Source organism: Erpetoichthys calabaricus, chromosome 1 (genome assembly GCF_900747795.2).
Source record: "Erpetoichthys calabaricus chromosome 1, fErpCal1.3, whole genome shotgun sequence".
In the NCBI taxonomy this organism is placed as follows: Eukaryota; Metazoa; Chordata; class Cladistia; order Polypteriformes; family Polypteridae; genus Erpetoichthys; species Erpetoichthys calabaricus.
Window position 1 is genome coordinate 74,674,680 of NC_041394.2, and position 27,518 is coordinate 74,702,197.

Consider the following 27,518-nt stretch of genomic DNA (forward strand, 5'->3'; position numbering starts at 1 on the left):
TCACATGTATGTTCAATTTCTATTTCACTTGTACTCTAAGAGATTCTAAAGCAGGTCTGAGCTATATAAGATGAGGCCGACTACTTGTGTACTGGACCCCATCCCCACCACACTACTTAAATCCTGCCTTCATGCCATAATCCCGACTGTTACAACAATAATAAACTCATCCCTTGACACTGGCTCTGTGCCGCTCACTTTTAAAATTGCTTCTGTAACCCCAACGTTAAAAAAGTCTGGCCTTGATGCTGACAATCTTAACAATTTCCGGCCTATTTCCCACTTACCTTTCCTGTCAAAAGTTCTTGAGCGTGTTGTAGCTTCCCAACTCACCAATTACCTAACCTCTAATAATTTGATGGAACCCTTTCAGTCTGGTTTCAGGGCGCGGCACAGCTGTGAAACTGCTCTGCTACGGGTAACCAATGATTTGCTTATGGCAGCAGACTCTGGACAAACCAGCATATTAATTCTGTTAGACCTCAGTGCAGCATTTGACACTGTCAGACATGACATCCTACTGTTCAGAATGGAGAACATGCTGGGTATCTCTGGCACTGCCCTCCAGTGGTTCAAGTCCTATCTGACTGATAGGCAAGAGTTTGTTAGTCTTGGCAACAGTAGATCCAGCTCAGCGCCAGTCACACAAGGAGTCCCTCAGGGCTCTGTCCTCGGTCCTCTGCTTTTCTGTATTTATATGCTTCCCCTTGGCCATATTATCCATAGTTATGGATTGGGTTATCATTTTTATGCAGATGATACTCAGCTCTACTTCAATGTTAAAAGTGGAACTTCATCAGAGCTTTCTCAGCTCACAACCTGCCTTAGTGAAATTAAAACCTGGATGGAGCAGAACTCTTTAAAATTAAATTGCAATAAAACTGAACTCCTGCAAATTGGGACTAAAATGCAACTTAATAAAATGAGCTCCTTCCCAGTCCATCTTGGCAGTGATCTCATCAGACCTGCCTCTACTGTAAAAAATCTTGGTGTCATTTTTGACTCCTCCCTCACTTATTCCGCCCACATAAATCACATTAAGAAACTTTCTTACTTTCACCTCCGTAACATATCCCGTGTTCGCTCCTTCCTCTCCTTCTCTAATGCTGAGAAACTTGTCCATGCTTTTATCACATCCCGCATCGATTATTGTAATTCCCTACTGGCAGGTGCCCCTTCTAATCTTATATCACAGCTCCAGCTTATTCAAAACTCAGCTGCAAGAGTCCTTACTCGAGCCAGCAGCAGCGAGCACATCACACCCATCCTGCTCCGCCTTCACTGGCTCCCTGTGTCCTACAGAATCGAATATAAAATCCTACTAATAACCTACAAAGCTTTAAATAACCTCGCGCCAAACTACATCAGTGACCTTCTCCATCACTATGTGCCTGCCCGCCCACTAAGGTCCTCTGATTCTGGTAATCTTGTTGTGCCCGTCACTAATCTACACTCCATGGGTGACAGGGCCTTCAGCTGTATAGCGCCCAGACTCTGGAATGACCTACCAAAATTAATCAGGTCAGCTGACTCCATGAATTCTTTTAAAAAACAACTCAAAACTCATCTGTTCAGGAAGGCTTTTAGCTCTACTTGACTTTATTACCTTTCTCTCAGTTTACTTCTCTGTCAAGATGCTCATGTAACCTGTATGTGTGTGCGAGACCATTAATTATGTTGTCTGTTTTTTTTTCAGAATTTACTGTCTTAATCTTCTTTGTTTATTTATCTGGTTTGTACAACGCTATATACTGTATATTCTGCCGTTCTTTATTTATTCTGTAAGTGCCTTGAGCATGGGAAAGGCGCTATATAAATAAAATGTATTATTATTATTATTATTATTATATGTCTACACTCATTCAGGTGCACAGTGGTGTCATGAGGCACATTCATCAGGTATTCTTCAATTGCTCCTCCAGGAATGTAAAGGGCCAAAGGGACTGTGAAGCAGACTATAGCGAGCTTCTCAGATCATACTGTCTCACGTAGGTATTCCTGGGAGAGATCAGTGATGTGTGTGTCTGACGGTGCTGGAAAATCAGACCCGGTGGGCATGCCATGAACAGGGTCATGCTTACCTTGACTTTGTGATGAGCAATCAAACTGCTCTAACAATAATCAGTAACTCTTGAGTTCTATAGTTAATGTGCCTTCACTCCAGGATCTTTGTTGTTCTTCTGATATGGTTCTAACTTAATGTTTACTGGATTTCAGTGTCAGTAACATCTCCATTCATGAATCTGGCAGTCCACAGACCTAAGGGAGAAAAAGATCCCGTGGCAGTCCTTAGACGCCCAATTTACTGTTGCTATTGCAGATGCTGTTGTCAATGACAGACAAAATAATGAACATCATGAATGGAATGATACATCTGTGAGTCTTTGTTCAATATGCCTAGAAATCCATGGTGGGCACTGCATCTCTTTAGATGCCAGAAATCATTGATATAGATGTTGTAACAATCTGTTGCACAATCCAACCCAGTTCTCCATCTCTGAGTTTCCTATTTTCTTTCTTATGAACATAAGAGCTTTTCTGCAAAGATTTCCAGAAAGCTTTTGGTAAGATACAACATAAGAGGCTTATGATTAAAGCAAAGGAGTTCAGTGTACAATGTGTACATAAGTACAAAAGGGTTATGGAACTTTTCAGAACTGGGTGCTATTAATAGTGATATTCCTCAGGGATAAGTGGTGGGGCTTGTTCTATTTTTTATATATATATATATATGAAGAATCTGGATAACAATATACAACACAGAGTGGTTAAGTTTGCAAATGATACTAGACTAGGCAGAATTACAGACAATTGTAAATATGTCTAATTATAGTACAGTGGGGCCTGTGCAGAATTCAGTCTTGGGGAGATAAGTGGCAGCTGAAAATTAATGTAAATTCATTTAACGTATTACAATTAGGAATGAAAAATAACAGATTTGAATACAGAATAGGAGGTCTGAAACTTGGACGTACCCCTTATGAGAAGTATCAAGAAACTGTAGTGGACAGTTTACAGAAGTCATTAAGAAGGCTAATAGGATGTGAGGTTAAAAATCACAATGTATGAAGTGCAAGTCAAGGGAGGATATGTTTAAGCAATATAAAACCTAGTTCATCCTCACCTGAAGTATTCTGGTCTCCATAGTACAAAAAAGACATAGCAGCAATAGAGAAAGTTCAGAGGATAATGACTAGGCTGATTGTAAGACTGTGAGGGATGAGCTATAAGGAGAGACTGAAGGAGCTGGATCTATCCAGTTTAATCAAATGGAAATTAAGAGATGACATGATTGAAGCATTCAAACCTATTATGAGAAACATTACAATTGATCCTATTGCTACTTTAAAATGAGTTCTTCAATAAGAACACAGGGACACAGGTGGAAACTTGTTAAGGGCACATTTCACTCAAAAATTTTGCTTGCCTAAAAATGATGGAGACATGGACTAAATTGCACAGTGGTGTGCGAAAGGGCCTGGATTCGCTTCCCGGGTTCTCCCTGTGTGGAGTTTGCATGTTCTCCCTGTGTCTGCATGGGTTTCCTCCGGGTGCTCCAGTTTCCTCCCTCAGTCCAAAGACATGCAGGTTATGTGCATTGGTGATCCTAAATTGTCCCTAGTGTGTGCTTGGTGTGTGTGTGTGTGTGCGTGTGTGTGTGTGTGTGTGTATGTGTGTGTGTGTGTGTGTGTGTGCGCACCCTGCCCGGGGATTTCATCCTGCCTTGCGCCCTGTGCTGGCTGGGATTGGCTCCAGCAGACCCCCATGACCCTGTGTTGGGATATAGTGGGTTAGAAAATGACTGACTGACTGACTGACTGTGCTAAAGGGTAGGACGTTAGGCACCTTCAAAAGTCAACTTGATGTTGATTTGGAGAAATCAACATAATTGATTAAATGACCTGTTCTTGTCCAAATAATCCTGAAGTTCTAGTCACTGCCACCATCCTACGGTCACATTCATAAAACCAATATGTTATTAAATTTCATGGGCTTGCCAGCTATCCTCATGAAGAACAATAAGATACTGCAAGTAGACTTGCCCAGATGTTTGTGCAAACAGTGAATGTGCCTTTGAGTTGTTTCTTGTAGGTTTTTGCAGGAACCCCAATAACCAATCTAATTATCACCATCGACCATTGTGCTTTTAGTTGAGTTTAGTTTAGCTGCTTTTCTTGATTTTTTCAGTAGTACATTGAAATACATACTTGCCCATGCCATCAGTAAAATAAATAAACACAGATTGTGATACATTTGAGGAGCCCATCTCTTCAGTATCATGTCATGTCATGTAAAACGTGGAACAGCTACTATTGAAGCACCTACCAGGAGTTACAATTCAGATATAAGTAATTTTACTTTGCATTGTATTTGGTGTTTATGAAAGCTTTGAACATCACAGATTTTCCCCGGATATTTATTTTTACAAATTATTGTCTTTAGATGTTTATTAATTTTTATCAATATATTTTTGACATCATTTTGTGGTCCAATTACCATAGCACTATGTGTGGTTGCTGGGGCCAGAGTGTTAAAGGGAGAGAATGTGAATTTATAGGTTACAAATCTAGCATGTTTTTCTGACCACAGATTTATATAGTATTTTCATTTTGGTATTCACTTCTAATTTGTAATTTTGAACTTTCATGATCCCAACCGAATACATATGCATTGTAAATGCCACATGGGTTGGACGGGCATTCCGACCAGGAGAGAGGATGGATGCAGACCTAGAAGAGATGAGCAGAAGGGATGGACAGACAACCCATCAGTTTGAAAAGATGCCGCAGGAGAGACGTTACACCCCCAGGATGCTAGATGGCAGCAGCCCTGGATATAGGTCCCCAGTACGAAACCAGTGTACAGTGTAGCCCTGCTGGGGTCCATGGGTGCTGCAATGGGGGTGTTGCAGGGAGGCACGCTCCCTAAAAAATGGGACTTCCAGGTGACCTGAAAGTGCTTCTATTGGGCAGTAGCCCTGACACTGGAAGTACTCCCGGGTCCTTAATAAAATGGACCACACTCCTTTATCCAGGTGAGCCTGAACTGGGAGGATGTGAGAGAAATTGTGAGAAGAGGTATTGTGGTAGAATTACTTGTGCTTGTGCTACTTTGTAGAGGTGTGGTTAATAAACCATCCTTTATTTGAACCCGGGACTCTGTGTGATCGTGTTTGGAGCTCACTGATACCCTGGTTTCCATCACACCATCTAGCGTCTTGGCTTGGCTTTTGAGTTTCTGATTTCCCGGTATTGACTTGCACAACACCTTTGCTCCATCTAATGATCCCTTTAATATAATAAATGTGCCTCACTCTGCTCCAAACAGAAACCTAGGAGGACTAAGAGGAGGACTATTTTTCAGCATTGCAGAATATGCTTTGGTATCATGAGCAACAGTTAACAGGTGTTGAAGTCATTCATTTTCTTGCTAAATCTTCACCATTCTGGCAATGGAGCTTTCCCTTAGAAACTTATAAAAATTGGATAATGAGGATTTTTAGTGAAACACGCAGGCAAGCTGTTGTTTTGTACAGTTGTAGCTTTGTTAACGACAATCAAGGGCATTCACAAATTTGCACCTCTCCTGAAGTTTTTCACCTATTTGTTTTAGGTCAGTCATGTCTTGTCTCTCTTGTGTGCACTTATTGCATTATCACACTAAAGTAGGCAAAAGTTTGAGAGGCTGAGTTAAATTATTTGTAAATTAAGTCTATCCACCTTTGAGATTTTTATTTTGAAAATTTAATTTCTAACCTGAGTAGGGTTAAACCAGGGTAGAGTGATCACACTAGGCTACTGGATGGAACTTTCTCAGATTATACTCCACTGTTTATCGCAAAGACTCTTGCGGATTGTAACAAACATACAGTACAGGCTCTATTGCCCTAAATGAAAAGATATAGATTTTATCAAGGAAAGCAATTCAGGCATTGACGTTCTTTGGGTAAGTCCTAGCAAATAAAGAGTGCTCTGCTAATGCCCTGTAGCCAAATGAGGTGAACATCAACACTTTCTCGAAGTGTTATCACAAGAATCTAGCTGGTGAGTAAATACATATGCTTCACTCCTACCTGCTGTGAAAATGATTGCAGCTTGCGGCACATTGATTGTTGAACTTTTATTTCTTTTAAAAATCCACCTCAACACATGGGGCACCTTGAATGCAGAGAAGAGCAATTTAATCAAATTTGTTCCTAAATTTATTCATTTATTTTACATCAGCTGCTTATATTGACAAGTGTTGCAAGGAGTCGCATTACTCCAATAAGTACAGGAAGGAGTAAAACCTGATATGTCCATTGGAGGACACACAAAGACACAAAAATGAAGATTATCACCAAGGCAGTTTAGGTTGGCTAGTCTCTCTAAAAGTGAGTGTTTAATGTATAAACTGGAGGAGGAAGACTGCATGTACGAAAACATGACAACATACTGATCTTAACCAAGACCTGAATAAAGGACTACTGTATGTCATGCCCTGTGCTGCATCACAATGCCAAGAAATTCATCCATTTCTTGAAGCATCAGACAGGCTCACTCCATGAATTGAGATTCACCATATAACCTAAAGATCATGCCTTGGGGATATGGAAAGAAAACAAGCATACGTGGAGAAATATCCCCACAAATGTGGGGAAAACATGCAATTGCCATACAGATAATGAACAGAGCAGGAACATAAAGCCCTTGGGCTTTGAGACAACTGCACCAACTGTTGAGCCAGTAGGCTACCCACTGGTAATGTAGACATTGAAAATCATACAGTATATATCTACAGCTGCTGGAAAGGACAACCTTCAAAAATAATTTTAAACGATATTAAGGTGTAAATAATAATAATAATAATAATAATAATAATAATAATAATAATTCATTACATTTATATAGCGCTTTTCTCAGTACTCAAAGCGCTAAATATACTATATCTGTTGTTAGTTAACCAGCAGTTAGCATCATTTACTATAAATTCACACACCATCTTTTTCAAAGGCCTCCAGCCAGTGAAACTGATGTGAAGTGTACCTTTAAGCCCAAACTCCGGCCCTTGCACTCTCAACCACACCATGTTAGACACACATGACCTAACCAGCTAATATAAAGAACATAGTCCAAAAGTAATCAATACACCTTAAAGGTGGCGGTGTGTACAGTGCACTTTCAAACACTGCTACACTCTCTGAATCTTAAATGCATGAAATGAAAACAGAAAAAATATAACAAAGTGTAGCTCTGAGCTATTGAGAGTGTAATCATAAACCGTATTGTAATTGCTGTATTTAGTTACTGTTCAAAGAGTTAATTTGCAGCAAACACAAGCCAAAATATAGGGCAGCGAGAATTAATCTTTAGAAACTCCTGTTTAGAGAACGCTTTGTTGGTAACCTTAAGCTGCACATATTTCAGGATTCAGCAGCCTGGCCAGAATGTGCCAAAGTGGTTTGCTTAGGGCAGTTCTCCTTATTTTTTAGGTCATTTCCACACTATGCTGATTTGCTTAGTTCAGACAGGCTTGTGAATGCCCTTTCCTGTGAACGGTGCCAGGAGAAAAAAATGGGCAAAGGATGCAAAGAAGCTTCTTGCCATTCATGTCCCACATTGGAAACTGGTATTTAAACAGCTGCAGCCGTAGCTGTGGCAATCATCAGTGGTAAATGAAATCCAAGCATCGCCGCCTGGGATCTGTTGATTATGTGACCGGGAAGTGAATATCTGCATTTCAAAAGGAATCCATTCAATTTCATTAAAATTTACTAAAATAAGGAATATGCATGAAAATCTGGATCTTGTATTAGTTTACTACTTTTAAGACTTTCAATGCTGGATATTTATAAGGGGCATCATTTTGGGAAGGTATGTAAATGGATTGCTTGGTTTTGGTTCACTAATGAATCTATATAGTGCCTTTACTGGAGAGTGCCATCACAGCATGTACAACTGTATAACAGATAAAGAGAAATATTGCTTTTTAATTAGGATAAGTACTATAAAGGTTGTAATTAGGTTTGTTCATCTGTGGCATGTCTTTCCTGCCCCTACCATTTTCATTAATTTAAGATGAAGCCTACCTGAGTAGTTTTAAGTGTAATACACCAATTGCACATTTAAATGTATACTTCCTCACACTATGGTGACTTAGAGTCCCCAATAAATCTAACAGGTATGTCTTGAGCATGTGGGAGGCAATCAAAGTACTAGGACAGTGGAATCAACGATGCAAAGATGCAGACTCCAAACTGACTAGGAACTGGCTACTATTTGAACCTGAGCACATGGAGCTGAGAAGCAGAAGTTCAGTCACTTTGCTTCCATGTAGCTATACTATATTATGATTCAGTCTTCCCTCTTCTTAACTAGTTTATTTCAGTATTATATTATATTGTGTATATTCTTCATATTGGGCGGCACGGTGGCGCAGTGGGTCGCACTGCTGCCTCGCAGTTGGGAGACCTGGGGACCTGGGTTCGCTTCCGGGTCCTCCCTGCGTGGAGTTTGCATGTTCTCCCCATGTCTGTGTTTCCTCCGGATGTTCCGGTTTCCTCCCACAGTCCAAAGACATGCAGGTTAGGAGGATTGGCGATTCTAAATTGGCCCTAATGTGTGCTTGGTGTGTGGGTGTGTTTGTGTGTGTGTCCTGCGGTGGGTTGGCACCCTGCCCAGGATTGGTTCCTGCCTTGTGCCCTGTGTTGGCTGGGATTGGCTCCAGCAGACCCCCGTGACCCTGTGTTTGGATTCAGTGGGTTGGATAATGGATGGATGGATGGATATTCTTCATATTTTGCCATATGGTCATATTCACGGCAAAAGACCTGCAGGAAGACCAAAGACGTGGTGGCTGAACTACATCAGAGAATACTGTAAAGCAATGAATTTGTCTATAGGGGAAGATAAATGACTGCTACAGGACAGACAACAATGGAGAGTCGCCATGGAAAAGCTGGCGAAGCGTGCGCTTGCATCACAGCAGACAAAAGTCAAAAAGTCAAGTTCAAAAATATTATATTACAATAAAACGTAACATTACCAAACCCACCTAATCCAAAAGTTCTTTGTTGTTGGCAGAGCAAAACCAGTCATGGCACTGCATGGCAGGAAGCAGTATATGATATGAAGCGCCATGGCAGAGATATGTGATGACGTTGGTTCCTAGGTTCGATTCCTGGCCTATTCACTGTCTAGGTGGTGTTTCTGTGTGATTCTTTCTAGATGTGTTTCCTCCCACATCTCAAAGATGTGAGGTTGACTGGCCTATCTAAATTGCACCAGTACGAGTAAGTGTGGCTGTATGCATGTGTGTCTTTCGAGGGGCTGACACTGTGTCCAAGGTTCATTTCTAATCTGCGTTCAATGTAGGAGAAAAAAAATTAGGGAGTTCATTGAATTTACCTTGACATATAGGGCCTATATATCTTCCATGTACATGCAGTTTTTATGTATTACGGACCAGGATAAACTCACCTCACATGTATGTCACACTTCAAATGAAATGAGTTCAGTAACTCAAATTTGGTTGGAGTGCAATGACAGCGAAAGCCACCAGAGGGCATCTGGGGAAGCCCAGTATTCTAAAAATGTGAGGCGTAGCTGGAAGAAGAAAAAATCTTCTGTGTAGGAGAGTCAAATTTAGATTTGGCTCAGTAGTTAATTCAAGGGAAATTGCTGCTGTTTGGAGTTGTTTGGTGAGCAACAAGTAAACATTAATTAAACATCTGTGTAGATCAAAGGTTTATAACTCACTTCTTGGAGGGTCAGAATGTATAATTTGAAGTGGATTTCTTGAAAATTAAGCCCTTGCTTATGTAGGCTTATTATATTCTTAATTGTGAATTATTAAAGCTTAATGTTTACACAAAAGATTGTCTTTCCAGCCGCCTTGCTAGTTAGGAACTGTAGGTGTATAGAGCCAGGTCAAGATCCTCTCACGTAACCCCCTGGGTAGAAAAGAAATGGAGATCTGTAGCCATGGTATGTACCTCCATGGGACACTAATGCATCTCTCACCTGCAGTCTGTCCACACTGATAGCCAGTAAGACAGGACTAGGGCCATCTACAGATAATGGGAGATTATCTGGCCTGTGAAATTAGTTCTTTAAATACACTAGGGTATCATGTGTACAGATGTCTCCATGAGGTGTTGTTCACCAAAGACATCCCAATTTTTGCAAAATTCCTAACTCCTGAGATGACTCCATAGTGCAGCTTATAAGACCAACCTCAGTCAAAGTTGAGGGAACATGGAGTTTGGTGCAAGTGAACATCAGCTCTCTGGCTGGATGTTGGCTAGGTGTGTCTTAAGATTCTAGGAGAATGAGAGATGAAATTCATAAATAGAAAGTTGTGTGAACATCCAGAGGTTAGCTGTTAACTGTCATTTAGATGTTGCACCTGTTATGAAAGGGTAAAACTGGGTAAATAGTGGTTTATTATTTTTAGAAAATGCATAGTTATATACTATGGCTTTTTGACCTTTCTCATTTTATTCTGAATAGATGCTCTCCAAGGTGAGAAGCTCAGATTTATCCGTGCCTGTGTGGTTCCATCTCCTTACATGATCAAACAAAGAAAAATTCATTTGCTTCTTCTCTAATGTCCAGAGGTAGACTTCGCATCAGTTTCAGTGGTTGGAGGCCTTTGATAGAGATCGTGTGTGAAATTACAGTAAATGATGGAAACTGCTGTTTAACTAACAACAGATATAGTATATTAACACCTTAAAATCATTTAAAATTATTTTTGAAGGTTGTACTTTTAGAGGACAGTCACAATTAAAGTAAATATATTTTACATTTTATTTAAAATGCATAAAGCACAGCATAACATTCTCAAACCTGCTTAATCTGATTCAGGAGTGCCGGAGTCTATGCTGGTAGTACTGGGTGCAATGTAGGAAACAGCCCTGGTAAAGTAGCAGACTAACACAGGACCCACTAATGTTCAGGGCATTAACCAAACATGTACATCCTTGGAGGTGTAAGATGAAATCTGGACTACCCAGAAGAAAACCCACACAGAAGTTAGGAGAATGTGCAGGCTCCACAGAGACAATAATCAGTATGAGATTTGAACTTGGGATCTGTAAGTCTACAGCTGTAATCACTGTACTACCTTGACAAACAATGCATACAATAATGTTACATAAATGATAGGATAAGGGCGACCAGCTTAAAATCTTAAAACCAAATCGAATTAATAACTTACCATACATAGAGTTGGCAGCTCAGGTTCAGATGATGAGTTTGGTAATGTGAGGTTCTGTTTAATTTTAACAGTATTAGCCACAGAAGTTTCCTCATATAAACCCCTGTCTTTGAATGTGGTGTCTAAATTAAGGTAAACTCCCACTGGCAGATATGCTGTATGCAAGAGGAGCAGGAATTTCTGCCTCCTTTATGTAGCTGATTGGCCTTGACGGGGTTGCCATGGAAACTAGGTCAGGTGTAAGAAAAAATGCTAATGATCTGTATTTTAAAAATTTGGTTGCACTTAAAATGTTCATTTCAGGAGAAGAGTTCTTCCTGGTAGCCAGGCCACCATCTGATTTGAAGGGTTTCTGATAAGAATAAAGGTGACATTGCAGGATGCCCAATGGCTCCACGTTTATGGAGAGAAGTTGCCACATGTAACCCGCTAGGGCTCAAAATAAAAATAACTCTGCAGTCAGGAAGAATAGACATATAAATAATAAAGTAATATTTTATAAGCATATGTGCAGCATGTTTTTGGAGCAAATAATTATCCATTATGACGCTCCTGTGTGTAACAAATCTGCTGTATCAAGAAGAGGGCAACAAGACAAATGCTGGGAGTAACCTAATGCAGTGTAAAGCGTGTAAAAAGAGCAAAACAAACATGGTCTCTTTTGACGTTTTAGCATTAACAGCAATTTAAATTAGGTGAACTTTAGAAGAAGCATGGCAGAAAGAGAATGGCACTGAAGGGTGAAGATGGCACTAATGTGACAGTCATATTGCAGGACTTCTATTTCAAAGGTCGCAGAAGGCGGAATTCTGTCAGGACATAAACAAATAAATGTCAGAAGAAAGTGATTCCCAAAAGGAGCTGATGGTATGTTTAGTTCCCCTTAATGAAGATCAAAAATTGGTTGGAATTGAAAGATCTCGAGTTAGAAGAGGGATTATATCTGTTGCAGTGGTTAAAGTTTAAAGAGACATATGAAATATGCAAGGATTTGGGAGGCCCACATCAGCACTTTGAAAATCCATTCATTTAGCTTTTGTGCCCACTTATTCGGGTTGGGGTCAGTGCCTAATTCCATAGCAAATAATGGAGTTCAATAACTGAGGTAGAATGAGAATATCAGAATAATTTTAATAACTTAGCCCAATGTAGATCATTAATTTCTTATTACATAACTCTTGTAAAATATTGAGATTTGAGTCAAAGATCAATATTTGAAGGTCTCTGAAAGATTATGTTCTATATTGTTATTTGGTAACTTCCTGTACTTTTCTTCTAGGTCTGAGTGTGAAGACATTTTTCATTTAGGTTTGCCACCTATGTCTGACATAAAACCTGGACATGGTCATGCTGACCATGAATTGGCACCCATCTCAACACAATTATTGGTTCATTGCACATCTAGTGCCACCTGTAGTAGCCGCAAAGGCTCGATGGACTTGTCACATCATATTATCTTGCTAGAGCCAATGATAATGAACAACAATGGAACACCGATGCATATTTCAAGAGGATGGGCATAAAGACAAAATTGAAATATTTGGTTAAACAGGAAAAGTACAAACTGATCTAGCCTACTGAAAACCAGGAGTAGAGAGAATATTGTTTTTTGGGACCGATAATTAAAAATAAGGACAATCCTGGGAAAACTGGGACAGGTGGCAACCCTACTTTCATTACAAATTCCCTCTTCATCCACATTCATCTGTGTGAAGAACCCATTTTAAAGGAGCCATTGGTATCCACCCCATCAGTTACCTCCTTAATTTTAAACACTTCTGTCATGTCACCGATTAATCGCTTAAACTGAAACAATTCAGCTCCCTTTAGTCCTTTCTCATTCCTCACTGTCTGGTTGCTCTGAACTTTCTTTTGGTCTGTTAGAATTTTTTTTATTGTAGAGACAACACACAGTATTGCAGAGGAGACCTCACAAATGTCATGAACACTTTAAGAATCACCTCCTTGCTTCACTTGAAATGGTATACTATGTAACCTATATGTTATGACACACTGGTGCTGAAGGATTATTGTAAGAATAAAATATAACCAGGAGGTGGCAACTTGAAAAAAAAAATAGTCAGATGGGGAAACCTGGTCAGAACTGAAAAAGACAAATGATAAGGCAACCAAAATGCAAGGGAAAAACGAGAACCAGCAGTCAAAGTCAAAAAGGAGATAAAAAACCAAAACAAGACAACATTAGGGCCTACTTGTTAAAGAAACTAACTACACTAGATTTCAAATTCAAGAAGGTTTATCCACCAAGGGATAAGGTGCAATGTGACCACTGCCCTATTTATAGTGTCACATCCTAGAATGTAATTGATGAGACTACTGTGGTCATGTGACACAACTAACTGCTTCACATATAGAAAGAAACAAAACAAGAATAAAGAACTTTTTCATTTCACTACAAAATTATCAAAATACCTCAAAAACAGATTCTACGAGGCAAAAAAAAAAACATTAAATGAACCAAAATACATATTAAACATGTTAATCGTTTTCTCTCTCTCATTTCTCTACAAACCCGATGGAGCCCACTTTGTCCTAGTCCCAGGTCTCTCGCCTTGATCTCCTTTCTCTTTTTTTCTGATTCCTAGTCCCCTTACTTATCTCCTCTCTGCTATTTAAATTGTGCACCAAGAATATTATCTGACGTTGTGTACATCTTTAAGGCAAATGCACATTCCTGTTGGCACTGATTAACCCATGGCTAATTATAAAATCTAAAATAAATAAATTAAATCCACTAAATATATCCCATCGATACACCCCACAACACTGATCATCTTATGTCGGCCTTGAACACATTTTTTCTTTTGCTATATAATTTTCTATTTCCTATATACATTACATACAGATTTTGTTTCCAATTAAGTTTTATACACTCCCTTCTAAACAATATGTCAGGTGATTTCTTTTTCTAGGCCTTTAAAACTCCATGGGTCCTAGTTCCAGTACCTATTGGATGAGGAAGTGACCCTGCAGCTAGAATAGATTCTGGCAAAAGCAGTCAATTTCACATTCACTAAAAGTCAGGCCATAAAAGAGCATGCATGATCAAGCATGAAGACAGAAACTTAGACTTCAGAAAAATCAGAATCCTTTCCATCAAAAACTGTACATCCATACCATAAGTATAATGGATAGTTACAGAACTATTGCAGCAGTGTTCTGCATGACATGAACATGTGATGGCAGAAATCAAAATGAAGACATTTACTGTATACTTGTATTTAATATGTATCATAAAATCAGATAAGAAAATTAGCTTCTAGAAATTTCTGCATGTGTACAGTATATTATGACTTCAAGAATGTCAGTCTGTTCTCAGTATTTGCTAAGCTACTTCTTAGCTCTTGAAGCAAAGTCCATTACTGTTTCCAGTTACATGTTACCAGATATAGTTTTGACCATCATGGCTGATATTGATGGAAACAACCTCCCAAGATCCTCTTATAAATTTTATATTGATGTATTTTTTGACATTATTTTCCTTCCTTACTGTAAAAGAAGCAATGGCTCAAGATGAATCATTGTATTTCATTTTTAAAATGTCAATGGGGACACAAGGAAGTGGCACTGGGCATATACAGCATTATGACTGTTGACATTTTTCTTGCTAGTCTATTTTTTGACTGCAGTCACTGCTTTTGCTGCCGAAACAGGAATTTGTATTAGTGATGTTAATAAAGGAAGTGGAAATGGCAGACATGAACAACATTACAACAGCACACTGCCAAGATGTTTTGAAACTATGATTCTGGATAGATGAAAAATTACAAAAGGAGCAAGCGATACACTGGCTATGGGACTTTGCTTTCTTTTTTTGTAAAGAGATGATATTAAACAAGAGTTTATTAGAAATGTGAATATATTTTCTTGTGTCTGAAAGAAAAGAAAACTAAATCTTTAATGAGTGTGTAGTAGAATGAAACAACTTTATCATTTCTCTTAGCAGTACCTAGCCTTTCTCTCATGTGGTTTCTGGCAGAAGGATAGCTATTTTGGCTTTGACTTTGCCTGATTTAGACCATATCTAGGCTTTCGTTGATCATTTCCTAGTATTTCAGTGGTCACGATAAATCTCAGGCACTTCAGCATGTCCTTAATACACTGTTCCATGTGCAACCTTGTAATGACACATCCTATCAAATTTGACTGATCAAAGAGCTCCACCTCAAAGTCACTGGTAGCTGTAAATGAGCAGTCCCTGTATTTTTATATATGATGTTAGATGTGATGGAATGTTAATTGTCTGTGAAGAAGAACCTGCTCTTTGTATAAGTAGTATCCTATATTTATTGAAACCTTTCATTTGTAGTAATGTTTCTGTAACCAGCAATCTGTCCTTACATATAAAAACAACTAAGTAAATAAATAACCGGATTATTGATTTAACCATTTCATTTTACCCATCCACCCATTTTCTTATCTCACTTTATCATTGTTTGGTCACAGGAAGCTGTATCCTAAACTGGTAGTAACACATACAAGGTGTTAACTAATTCTGGGCATTATCTAATCTTTGCATAATTATAATGTGTCTCTGAAAGAGGCTTTAAATACAGTAGCTCCCTCAAAACAAAGGTGATAAGAGCAGATAGAAACTCACCATGGATTAATGAGGGTTCTCACACTCTTATCTGGAATGCAGATAGAGTGCAACATGTTAGAGGGTACATTTTTATACACTAAGATGATAAGTGAAAAGGCAAATTTCCTGAATAATTCTATTACAGGTTATTGTTGATGTCTGTCTACAGGATGTAGATATTTAACTGCCTTGATTGGTATCTCATCAACATACAATACTGTGATAACAGAACTGCCTGCTACCTTAGAAAATGTTTGTATTTACTTAGTTTGAAAATTAGCGTGTTCTGGGGACATTGGATTCTAATCAGCATATAGTGTGTAGCCACAAGGGGACACCAGAAAGCCCCCAAACCACAGACACAGAAATACACTACACATTATATGAATAAATTAAATGCTTTTTATTCTCTCACAAGGTACTTCTTCACCAACCTCTCAGTAATAAGCCACAAAATACAATAAATGAACAATAAATCACTAGTTCTTCCTCCTTCTCCACTTCTGCTGAGTTTTGCCTGCTGCCTCCCGACTCTGACTCCCTGAGGTGAGATATGCAGCTCCTTTTGTTTTAGCTTCCTTGGACGTTCTTCCGAACATCCACCTACATGGTCTGTCAGCACTTCTGGGTGAGGTGAAAACTCCACAATGTAGGGCTCTTAAGTCCTTGCAGCTTCCCCTGTCAGCACCAATGGCACCCAACAGGGCTGAGTTAAAGAACTCCATGTCCCATGATGCCCTATGGGAATCTGGCACACCGCTACAACCTCAGGGGTCTGCCATCTAGCGTTCTGGGGGGCAGTGCCCTAAAGAAGCTGCCTTTTTCCTTTCTTCCATCTCCTGGGCATCCCAGCTGGGTAAGAACACCGGCTGTCCATCTCAAGTGAAATATGTACTTTTTGGTAGATGACAACAATACCATTGTTTAACCAATGAAAATGTGTTTACACTACTGTTATGCAAAGTAAATGAGTATATACCATTGTTTAATCAATTGTCACGTTGATCTAGGCAGTGCCAGAAGCAGTTATATACTTCTGGGTAGTGGATGGTATTCAGACTGTGCAAAGAGAGTGCACAGGCTGAAGAGATAACGAGACCACGACACAGAGCGCAAGCAGAGAGAGACAGTTCACAGAGCATGCAGTCAAGATCACTTGCAGAGAGTGAAGGGGCCTGCAGGCAAGATGAGGGTATGTGGCAGACAAGACATGGGACACATAGATGATGTCCCCTACCTCAGGGAGTAAGAGATAGTTTCACCAGATAGACTCTAGTTGTGGGTCCAGTGAAAGAGGGAAGACTTGCACAAGGACCAAGTGAAGCCGGTGGACAAGAAGGGAGACATGCTTAGGTCATCATAGCAGCACGAGGTATCTGGAAGTGAAAGAGAACGCTACCTCCATGAGGGAGAGACGCTGACAGGGATTCTGCAAGTTAGCAAGATTTCTGTTGGGGAAACAAGCACTTGGATAACATATTGTTTTAGCGGGACACTCGGAAGATTAATCTTTGTGGTAACACAGTATGCAACTTGGACTTCTCACCACCAAAGATTGCATCCTCCACTGTTATGTTTAAACATACTTTAGAGTGTGGACCATGCGCTCCCTTTTTAAAAGGCTTTTACTCCTGATATTTTTATATTTTTATCTGCTTTTATCTTCTTGGTGGAGTTTATAATGTCGGTGTAATACAAGTTTCGGTTATCTTGAAATTGCTGCTGTGTCTTTCATTTTTTGTTTTCTCTCCAAACGATTTAAAGAAACCTGTGTACTATCTTAATCTTAATGTTAAGATGTAATTTATCAATTTACGAATTTTATTATTAAACTCTTTATTCTTCTAAAATAAATTCAAGAGTTTCCAGACTCTTAATAAAACTGGGTGACGTAGTCAGATATTTTACCTATAAGTGTGACCTAGACACCTATCACAAATAGTCTTCGAAATGGCATGGACAAATAGTTTTAACACATATAAAAAGCTCATTTTCTGAGCACTTTCACTACCATGCAAGCCTAACAGATAAAAATAGAAATAACCATTGTGTGCAGTTTGAAACAGTTGCAAATCTGGCAAATGGGAATTCTGAGCTGCCATGTAAACTCCTTTCAAATATTGGCAGTACATATTTTATTTATTAATGATCTTAATAAAACAAATTCAATGCAAGATTCCAAATGCAACTGTCATCCCACAAACTAAATATTGCAGTGTCAGTCCCATCTTTCCTTGCACAGGCACTTAATTGATAACAGGAAGCTGTACGTTCTGCTTTTTAAAATGAAACCTACCTGCCCCATAGACCCAGTCCTTATAAAACTGGTGAAAAGCTCAATCGTTGTTCTGGAACCACCCATTCATAATATTATCAATAGATTGTTATTAACTGGCATAGTCTGTAATGTACTGAAGTGTCTGTTATCAAGCACTGCTGAAAAAAATATGCCTAATAACTAAAGACCTATTTCCAAATTTACCTACTTCAAATTTACCTTTTCTTTCTACAGTACTTGGAAAAAGTCATCACCTTACTCATTACATTTCACTTGAAGTCCCAATCTGGCTTTCACACCAGTCACTTTATAAAAATGATAATAACTCATGTTGTAAATGACCTTTTAATATCTTCTTATAAGGAAATGCTACAGTAATTATGTTCTTAGGCTTAGGTGAAGCCTTAGTCACCATTGACCACTCAGTGGGTTTGAAAATTACATTGGGCTCTCAGGCACCATACTTGCTTAGTGTAGTTCATATTTAATAACTCGATTTCATCATTACACAGAAATGTGTTGACAATGCTCCACCATTGTGTTCTGAATTTGAGTATGGTATTCTTTATTTTTTTCAATTTATGGGCTTCCTGTAGAAATACCATTGGAAAACATAAAATTCACGTTCACTCAGCTATACCTTTATTTCATCTCTGTTTTCTGTACATAAATAAGTAATATTACCTTAACTAGAAACTGTTATTGTCAATCCTCTATTTCTGTTTCTCTTCTCTGTATTTTTATGTGGCAATTGATGCCACTGTTCTGCTTCATCTAAAGATGAATCCAAGGATGAAAGGATTTTGTTGTCTTTGTTGACACAAACTTATATAATATGTGTTCAGTTGGATGAGATCTCCCGGATTGTGATTGTGTCTGATTTTGTCTTTTGAGCTTGTGTTTTAACCAACTGTGGACCCCAAACTCCCCCAAGGTTAATTTTCACTATTTATACATCTGACTGGAGATTTTGTTATCCTCTCCTCCATTTTGAACTGGTTTTATCTCAATGATCATATAAATGTACATTTATTGTTAGGATTTTTTTTTATGTTAATCATATTGAAATTGTTTTGTTTTAGTGTGAGTTTAAACTAATCCATATTTTATTTATTGTATGTTCATTATGCAAATTGTGAACTTTGTAATTTGTATGTTACAAATGTTGTTACAGTTTTCTAAGTGAATTGAGTTGAATCGGAGTCCCTCTCATGATGCACACACATCTACTCAATTCATAAATCAGCATATCTTTCGATGCTGAGAATCCTCAGGAAAAAAATCTTTATAAACACAGGAGGAGCATTTTAATGGCAAGAGAGAAGGTTGCAGGATAGAGTAAAGACCAGTAAGGTGCCTGCAATGATGACAAAAGAGCATTAACAGGCATGGCTGCAGGCTAAATGCAGTGTGCTGGAAGGAACAGATATGAGATACTATTTTTAAAATTGTGTTTCCAAATCCCATTCCATTCACCAGTCCATCTCCAGCACAATTTCCTGATGTTGCTTGTTAGCAACAATACCATCTTTCCACCTAGAAACTCAGGGGTATGGAGAAATACCCAGCAGCACTACTCTCCTCTTAGCACTAGCAAGAAAAAAATGAAAGGAGGACATTTTAGCACACAGACAATGGCTGGCTATAAGTAACTTAAGGAATTAATGTTTGAATAGGCGACAGGTCAGATCTGCTTTTTTCCCTGTTGCAGGGCTGTTCCTGGAGATGCTTTCATAATGTGCACTGCTTTCTTTTTGCCAGTTAGGGTCAGGTGTCAGAAGCTGCCAAAAGCTCCTTAACAAAGGGCCATTATTCCATTGCTGTCAGTCAGGACTATTTTAGAAACCGGTAAATGTCACTTGTAGATTACAAAGAGGCTTAGTGACGGAAAGAATGTAATCGTACTTCCTCTGCTGATGCTTTCTACCAATTGTGGGCACAGGAACTTCAAAACAGGCCTTTGGTACTCATTTTGTGATTCACATAGATGTACTTACCTTCACCTTAATAAAACCTGATATTGTTATTGGAGAGTACCAGTGTGTAATTGTAAGAATTGCATGTGGTCAGGGTTGCAGACCCATTGCCCAGGTCATGATCAGTGGACTAGTGAATTGTATTATGTGGAATGATTTTTCCTGATCATGATAAAGCTGTTCTAGCAGTAAGGAGATCATAATAAACTATTCTGACTATTCCAGACCTTGCTCGTCCTGTCCTCCACATTAGCAGTGCATTCATGCTGTTGCTGGCCCTTTGACAACTCTATAGAATTCCATTACCATTAAGCTACTAATGTAACAAGGTACTTTTATAATCAGGACATCCTTGGGACTACAGTGAAGAGGTTTCAAATAGAGCTTTTTAGTCACATTTTCTCAACAGTGTGCATTTTGCAGGAGCCACGTGAGATTCATAGGTGCTAAGTGGACTGTCATCACAAGCTCTGTGATGTCTGAATCATGTTTCCATGGCCGCTGGGATACCACAACATGAGGCAATTTATGGTTCTTAAATTCAAAACAGAAGCCTTTGTACTTGTGCTTGTATGCTGGTGTGCAAATTGGACTTGAGCTGTAGGCTTGTCATTTTTGTCCCCTAAATGTGGTTATTTATTTTGTTTAGATGGCGGACCCTTCATCAGCAGCAGCAGACTTGAACCACTGGGATGGCCTGGGCGAAGACTCTTATCTGCAAGTGAGGAGAACTCAACGGAGAGAACTGTCAATTGCACCAAACCTGGTAGGAACATTTTGTAATGTGCATGCATACATTCAGAAATGAAGAGCTAATGTTTTACACAGTTCATTGCTAATGTTTTTAAGTGGCAATGGCTTCAAAATGAATTTTCATAAACGAAGCAGTAATAATCTAGTACTCCGATTACAACTTGCTATAGGTTTTTTCAACTTAATCGCGTTCTTTCCAACTAATTCTTTTTGAAGCAATCCTAGAATGGGGATGAACAGGTTCTTGTGGTCCACAACACACAAACCCCGGAAGGTAACATGTTTAACCGTGTTGAACCATTTTGTACACTAGAAATGAAGAACTAATGTTTTACACAGGTCAATGCTAATGTCTTGAAGAGGCACTTGCTTGAATATGGAGAATTTTCATGAACGAAGTAGTAGTAATCTAGTATTCCGATTACAACTTGCAATAGGTTTTTCCAATTTAAATCTTCTTCCCAACTAATTCCTATTGAAGCAATCCTAGAAAGGGAATGAACAGGTTCTTGTGTCTTGCTAATAGAGTCTTGTGGTCCACAACACACAAACCCTAGAAGGTAACAAGTCCAACCGTGTTGAAACCTTCCTTACACTATTAGCCCTAATATGTCTGTAAAAAATCGAAAGGTTATACAGCTAAGCTCTTTTGCATTCCCCTGGCCTTTCCGGAATAGTTTCCATTTATAAACCAGCTTAGGTCAAGGGGCTAAGAGGCTATCAACCAGAAAGTAGTGTCTTTACTGGAATCAGGCAAAATGACAACTTTAATTAACAATGGCATTGCGTTTTCCTCCATTGAGCTCTCTTAAATCTTGAGGGTTTAAAATAACTGGAACTGAACTGTCACAATTTATAAGGCTACTTTCTGAGACCAAGCCCCAAAAATAACGCCTACTTATAGTAGGGTGACCAGTTTTATAAAAGGCAAAACCAAAATTAAACCCTTTTAGCCTATATAAATCTATTTTACTTTAAATGGATGCTGACCTTTTGCTGGACACTTTTCCATCTTTTGACATAAACTCTAGTTTTTGGTTATTTTATCACTTTACTTTTGTCTTCCTATTGTCTGCAATTGCTGTTTTCTCAACCTGGATGGTTTGCCAAATTCAATTCACTTTGTCTTATTTGTGTAGATACCTAACAGTGTATTATTATCAAGTAGAGAAACTCTTTGCCATCTTAGAAGGCTGAAATATGAATCCTGAACTATATATAGTGGTTATGGCACCATTTGTCTTTAATGGATGAAGTGGTAGAAATCTAAGCTCATACTTAGTGCACCGGAACTTCACATAAAGGTTCAATGATGTTTATATCTGGTGAGTTTAAGTTTATCCTAGTTTTTATTAACTTTTATATTAATATAGCAATATGTATGGAGGCATTATCAGCGTAGGATAGAGAAGCATCATAAGGAAACGGTGTTTACATCATAAGGAGTACCTGTGTAAAATGTCTTGTGCGTCGCAATCATCAAATTTAATGACTTTAATGATATATGTGTCCTCTCATGGTTAACAGTTGACAGCAGACATTATGAGTCGATAGTATCCTTTGTTTTTCTGCAAACGTAAACCTATTCAGATACAGGAGAAGGAGGTGAAAGACGACTTATCAGGACATATTCCTTTTTTCAGTTATTTAAGGGTCAAAGTTTTGTGCTCCTTACACCAGTTTATGTGTCTTTGTGCATTGATGTAGGATACAAGTTGTTACCAAATGGCAGCCCTGCCAAAAATTCCAGCTTTATGAAGCTTGTGTTGTACAGCTTTTGTTGAAACTTGGCCACAAAAATGCTTTTTGAGGATGTACTTTGGTGGCATTTAGAAAGTATCCTGTGAAATGTCCATCTACCCCTGTTGGTGAATTTTGGATTGTGACCACTCTTTCTATTTGATAGAGCAGTTTGTCCATGGTTAGCTCATGCTCTACTTATTTTCGAGGCTATTGTCTCTTAACACATGAAATTGTTTTGTAGTTTTCGTGACTGATGCACCTGCAATTCCTGCACCGAATGTTTGGCCATGAATATCTGCCCTGTTTGCCTCATGTTGCTTTGAAAACATGCCCATCAAAGTGAGAATTGTTGGTTTCCTTAAATCGCTGATATAGTTTATAAATCAATTAAACTACAATAATTCACCTTTGCAGCTGTATTTGAAATTGTGATTTAGCTTTTTCAAAGTTAAACTCCTTTTTCAAGTTGTGTTTTCATTATTTTGTCCACCTCTTGTATATTGTACCAGTGATTTAATCATTTTCATGATATTCATGCTTTTTTTTTTTTTGGTACGTGGGTACTATGGTTTACGTCTACATCCAAAGAATATATACATTATTACACACATCTTTGGGATCACTGACAACTTTAGGTTAAGTTGGCATGAGTGAGAGAGGATGTGTACTGCTCGTGATTGTATCCAGAACTGTCCAGGTCTGGTTCCTGCTTTGCTCCTAGTGAGGCCAAAATTCAGTAGATGCCGATTTCCTGCAACCCTGTAATAGAAAAGCAATTTCAGAAAATGGATGGAAGATTTTTTTTTGCCATCATTATGTTAAATATCATTTCTTATCGTTTATGTGCCAATGGTCGCAGCAGAGCTTTCCGGTCCACAGGTTATTGATGGTAAAGTGCTTTAATTGAATACTTTGTGCAGTTTTTCCATTAGGGTCTTTTTCTTTTTATTAAACAAAACACAGCCTGAATCCTTATATTGATTTTTGAAGGTAATGAAACAACTACTAAACTGGCCTTGCTTATTCATTGAACTGACCCACTGTTTTGGACAAACTGCCTGGGGAACTGATTGTATGTATGACTCCTAAACCTTACTGGAATTCTGCACATTTCTGGTTCCATTGCAGGATGCAAATGCACTTGAACCAAAATGGTAGTCACATGCAAGTGTGTGTAAAACTGTGGGTATCCAGCATTCATTGTGTATTGACGCAGTGGTGTCAGCTCGAGACTAACCTTATGATGTGTGACAGATAAGGTCGCTCTCACTCCCTTGAACCTTCAGACACCACATCAGACACCAGATAAAAGTCCAAAATGATTTTATTATTAATAATAAATGTGCACAAAGCACTCTTCACTCCACTATACTCCAATAAACAATAATCAATAATCCTCCACTCCCAGACGCTTAGCCACCCTGCCTCCCAACTCACCTCGACGTCTGGGATCTCCCACAATCCTTTTATAGTCTGACCCGGAAGTGCTTCTAAGCCCTCAGTCCATGTGATTACCCAGCACTTCCGGGTCAAACGAAAACCCCTTTTCTTCATCAGCCTGGAACCACTTTATTTCTTCCAACCATGTGACTGGGATTTACTTCTGGGCTGTATGGAAAATAAACTTGTCTGTAATAAAAGCGTCCCCTGGCAGCCCCGACGTTATCCAGCAGGGCTGTGTATTAAAACTCCATAGTCCATGATGCCCTGCTGGAATTCAGGGCATCTCCACGTTGCAAGAAGGGCTCCATCTAGCGGCCTGGGGGTATTGGCCGGGATGAATGGCCGGCCATATCCCACAGATGTTAACGTTAACTCTGTAAATATACAGTTTTCAGCAGGATTTTCCAATTGAAGGAAATTCACCAAAATTCACCAAATACCAGGTATGAAAGGTAGTCACATTACAGGAAGCTAGAATATCAGCAAATAGCTGGTCATTGTAGGAAGTAAGGCTTACTAGTTACTATTCTGTACTGTGTTTCTTCTCTTTGTAGGCACAATTGCTTTGCTGTAGTCGCATCCTGTGACCCACTATAAACAGATCTTGTACAATAACAGTGTGCAATGAGAAACACAGAGGACTTCCTACAGAAAGTTCTCACTTGTCTTAGCAGATGCAATCAGTGCATTGCCCTTGCTTTCATTGTTTATTTTGTATTGACGCAAATATGTTTAAAAGTACACAACAAATTATTAAGATGACAAAATGGTGACATGGTTCTTAGAGTTGGTGTCTTGCTGCTATAAATCTCTATGCACTTACCACATTCTCTGTTTGTTCACATTGGTTTTTTTTTTTGAGTTACCTCGAAGTCTTCTCACTTTTTATAGATGTTCATGTTACTTTGATTGATAACTAAATTTGTCCAATGCAACAAAGTGTGATTTCTATATAGTATGCAATATATACTCACAACATGAATAAATGGATATTTATATTGCAGAATGGCATGCTGGTGCAGTACATAATGTTGCAGCCTCATCATAAGTCCTTGGTTGAGATCTTGGCACAAACACTGTCTGTGTGACACAAAGTATTTTTTATCTATGTTAAAAAAAAAATTTTATATACTAGGGGGCTCTGCCCCCTGCTTGCTTCACTCGCCCATCCCCAGGTTTGGTTTACCGGATATACAATTTAAAGAGATTGTTATTTTCATGGGAATTGTTACATATGCATTATTTTCACTTTTACTTTAAAATTTTTGTATAAACAATACTGTACTTGTCCTTTATTTTTGGCCCCGGACGTGGTTAAATCTCTTTCTCGCAGGATGTATAACGCTGTTCACATTGTGAAGGGGGGGTGGCTGAACGCACGCTAAAGAGAAGCAGTTGGATCATCTGCTGGCTTGTTGCTGTTGGCAAGCTTCATATTCTGCTTGTCATGCTGCGTGTTGATCATTTATTAGCCTGTACAGCAGCCATCCTTTGGCGACTTCGCGTCTCTGTCGCTCGCGTTGTGAAGTGGGGGGGTTTGGCTGAATGCATGCTAAGAAGTAGCAGTTGGATCATCTGCTGGCTTGCTGCTGCTGGCGAGCTGCGTGTTCTGCTTGTTGCTTGTCGTTGTTTTAAGAGCTGGGCTCACATGAAGCGTGTCTGCCAAAAGCATTCCAACAACTGCTAGGTTATATGTCTGTGAACTTGTTTTAAATGTTCTCTCACTGCCTTGTCTCGCATGACATTAAAGTATCTTTGGTGGGACGTCAAATTGTCATCCGAGAAGATCATGTCTCGTCTCCCTGGTCTCCCTTCCAAGATTTTTTTTTATAATAGAGAGATATATGTTTAAGTTTTCCTCCCACATCCAAAAGACATGTACTTCTGTTAGCTTAATGGGCGACATTAAATTGGCTACATGTGTGTGCATATGAAATTGCCATACAATGGACATGTCCAAGGTTGGCTCCTCCCTTGCATTCAATGCTTCGGGGATAGGCAACGGCTCCCTATGCCCCTTTGCTTGTGCTAAAGAAATGGATACTCATACAAATACATTGTAGACTCAATTCTTTTCACATCATCAAATCACACAACAATACAATTCAAAGCAACACAACAAATGTTAAATATAAGACAATTAAAAAAGTATGTCATGTGGAAATATCCTATCTATCAATACACTATTTAATAGTCAGAGAAGAGTGAAACTGGAAAGTTTCAATTCACATACAGTTGATTGATGATAAATTTGTAGGCAATGTAGGGAACTTTGCAATTCTGAAATGTGAAACTCACTGAACACAGTTTACGGGTGATTTTTGGGAGATTTTAAGTGTTTTTTTTGGCATTGGAAAGCAAGGAATACTGCTCATTAAAGCCTCACTTACACTTCAGTGTTTACACAGCTACATAAAAGGACACAGGTAATGAATGTAATCTGTCACACAACATTAAAATCAATTCTACTTATCACTCTCATTCACATCACTGCTAAATAGTGCCATGCATTTATGAAAAATTTCACATACTGCAAATTTCCACATAATGCCACACTAAAACACACCATCATGCATATTACTGTTCTTTCTTCTCCTCTCACTACCCCTGAAATCACCTCTCACCTCACCTTACAAAGCAGCTGTCCTTTCCTGTTTCTTCAGTGAGGATTGTACTACCAGAGCACATGTGGCTGCTGAACAAAATGTTTATACGTGACAGGAAATGAGTCTGATGATTTTTTCTACTAAATATCTTTATTTAAATGCTAAATGATAGACAGATGTATTTGGAGTTAAATGTATATAAACAATTCCAGAACAGAATTTAAATGTCTTTCTTCTTGGATCAATGGCATGAATTTAATTTGTTTTGTAAATTTTTTGTGAAGTGAATCACCAACTTTGCAAATTCACTCTGCAAATTCACTTACCTACGGATTGCTTTGCTCAACACTAAAAGTAGCACATTGCTGATAAAATTTTAACAACAACTTGGCATGGTCAATATAAAGTACCAAGAAAAAAAAATATAAAATTCAATGGAAAGAAAAGATAGATTTCCACATATGGTTTTTGCATTATAACCACCAACAGATCATTCACAGACTTAGGGAGAGACTCCTTATTATATGCAATGTTGGTAACAATCTCCGAGGTATCGTTGGAAGGGTTTCTTGGTTTCAGTGCACTATTCACAGAACCTTTAGTACAAAACCTTTTCACTGATTGCTGATATTGCTAAGAAATATTGTACCACTTATCCCTGAACTGTCAACCTTAAATTGCAAAAAATTAAATCAAAGCAAGAAAAAAGTATTTATATCACAACATTAAATCTTGTTTTCCTTATTGTAAGAATTATTGACTTATCAAACAATATGTATTTGCAATTATTTAGCTTACTTAAAGTAATCTTCTCAAGTAAATTTTGCTTACCCCATTGGCAGATTTTTTTGTTAAATAAAAGCAAAACAAATCTCATATAAAGTTTTTTTTTTTGTCTAGTTTATGCATATACATTT

The 27,518-nt window shown here is 38.6% G+C and overlaps 1 protein-coding gene across 1 annotated transcript in view; it reads left to right on the forward strand.

Annotated features, from left to right (window-relative positions):
• Positions 1 to 27,518, forward strand: part of LOC114645752 (sodium/potassium/calcium exchanger 3-like) — a 406,374-nt gene that overhangs the window by 60,433 nt on the left and 318,423 nt on the right. The window contains exon 2 of the mRNA XM_051935338.1: positions 20,706 to 20,822. Within this exon, the coding sequence (XP_051791298.1) occupies positions 20,706 to 20,822 (117 nt within the window). The remainder of the gene's footprint in view (positions 1 to 20,705; positions 20,823 to 27,518) is intronic.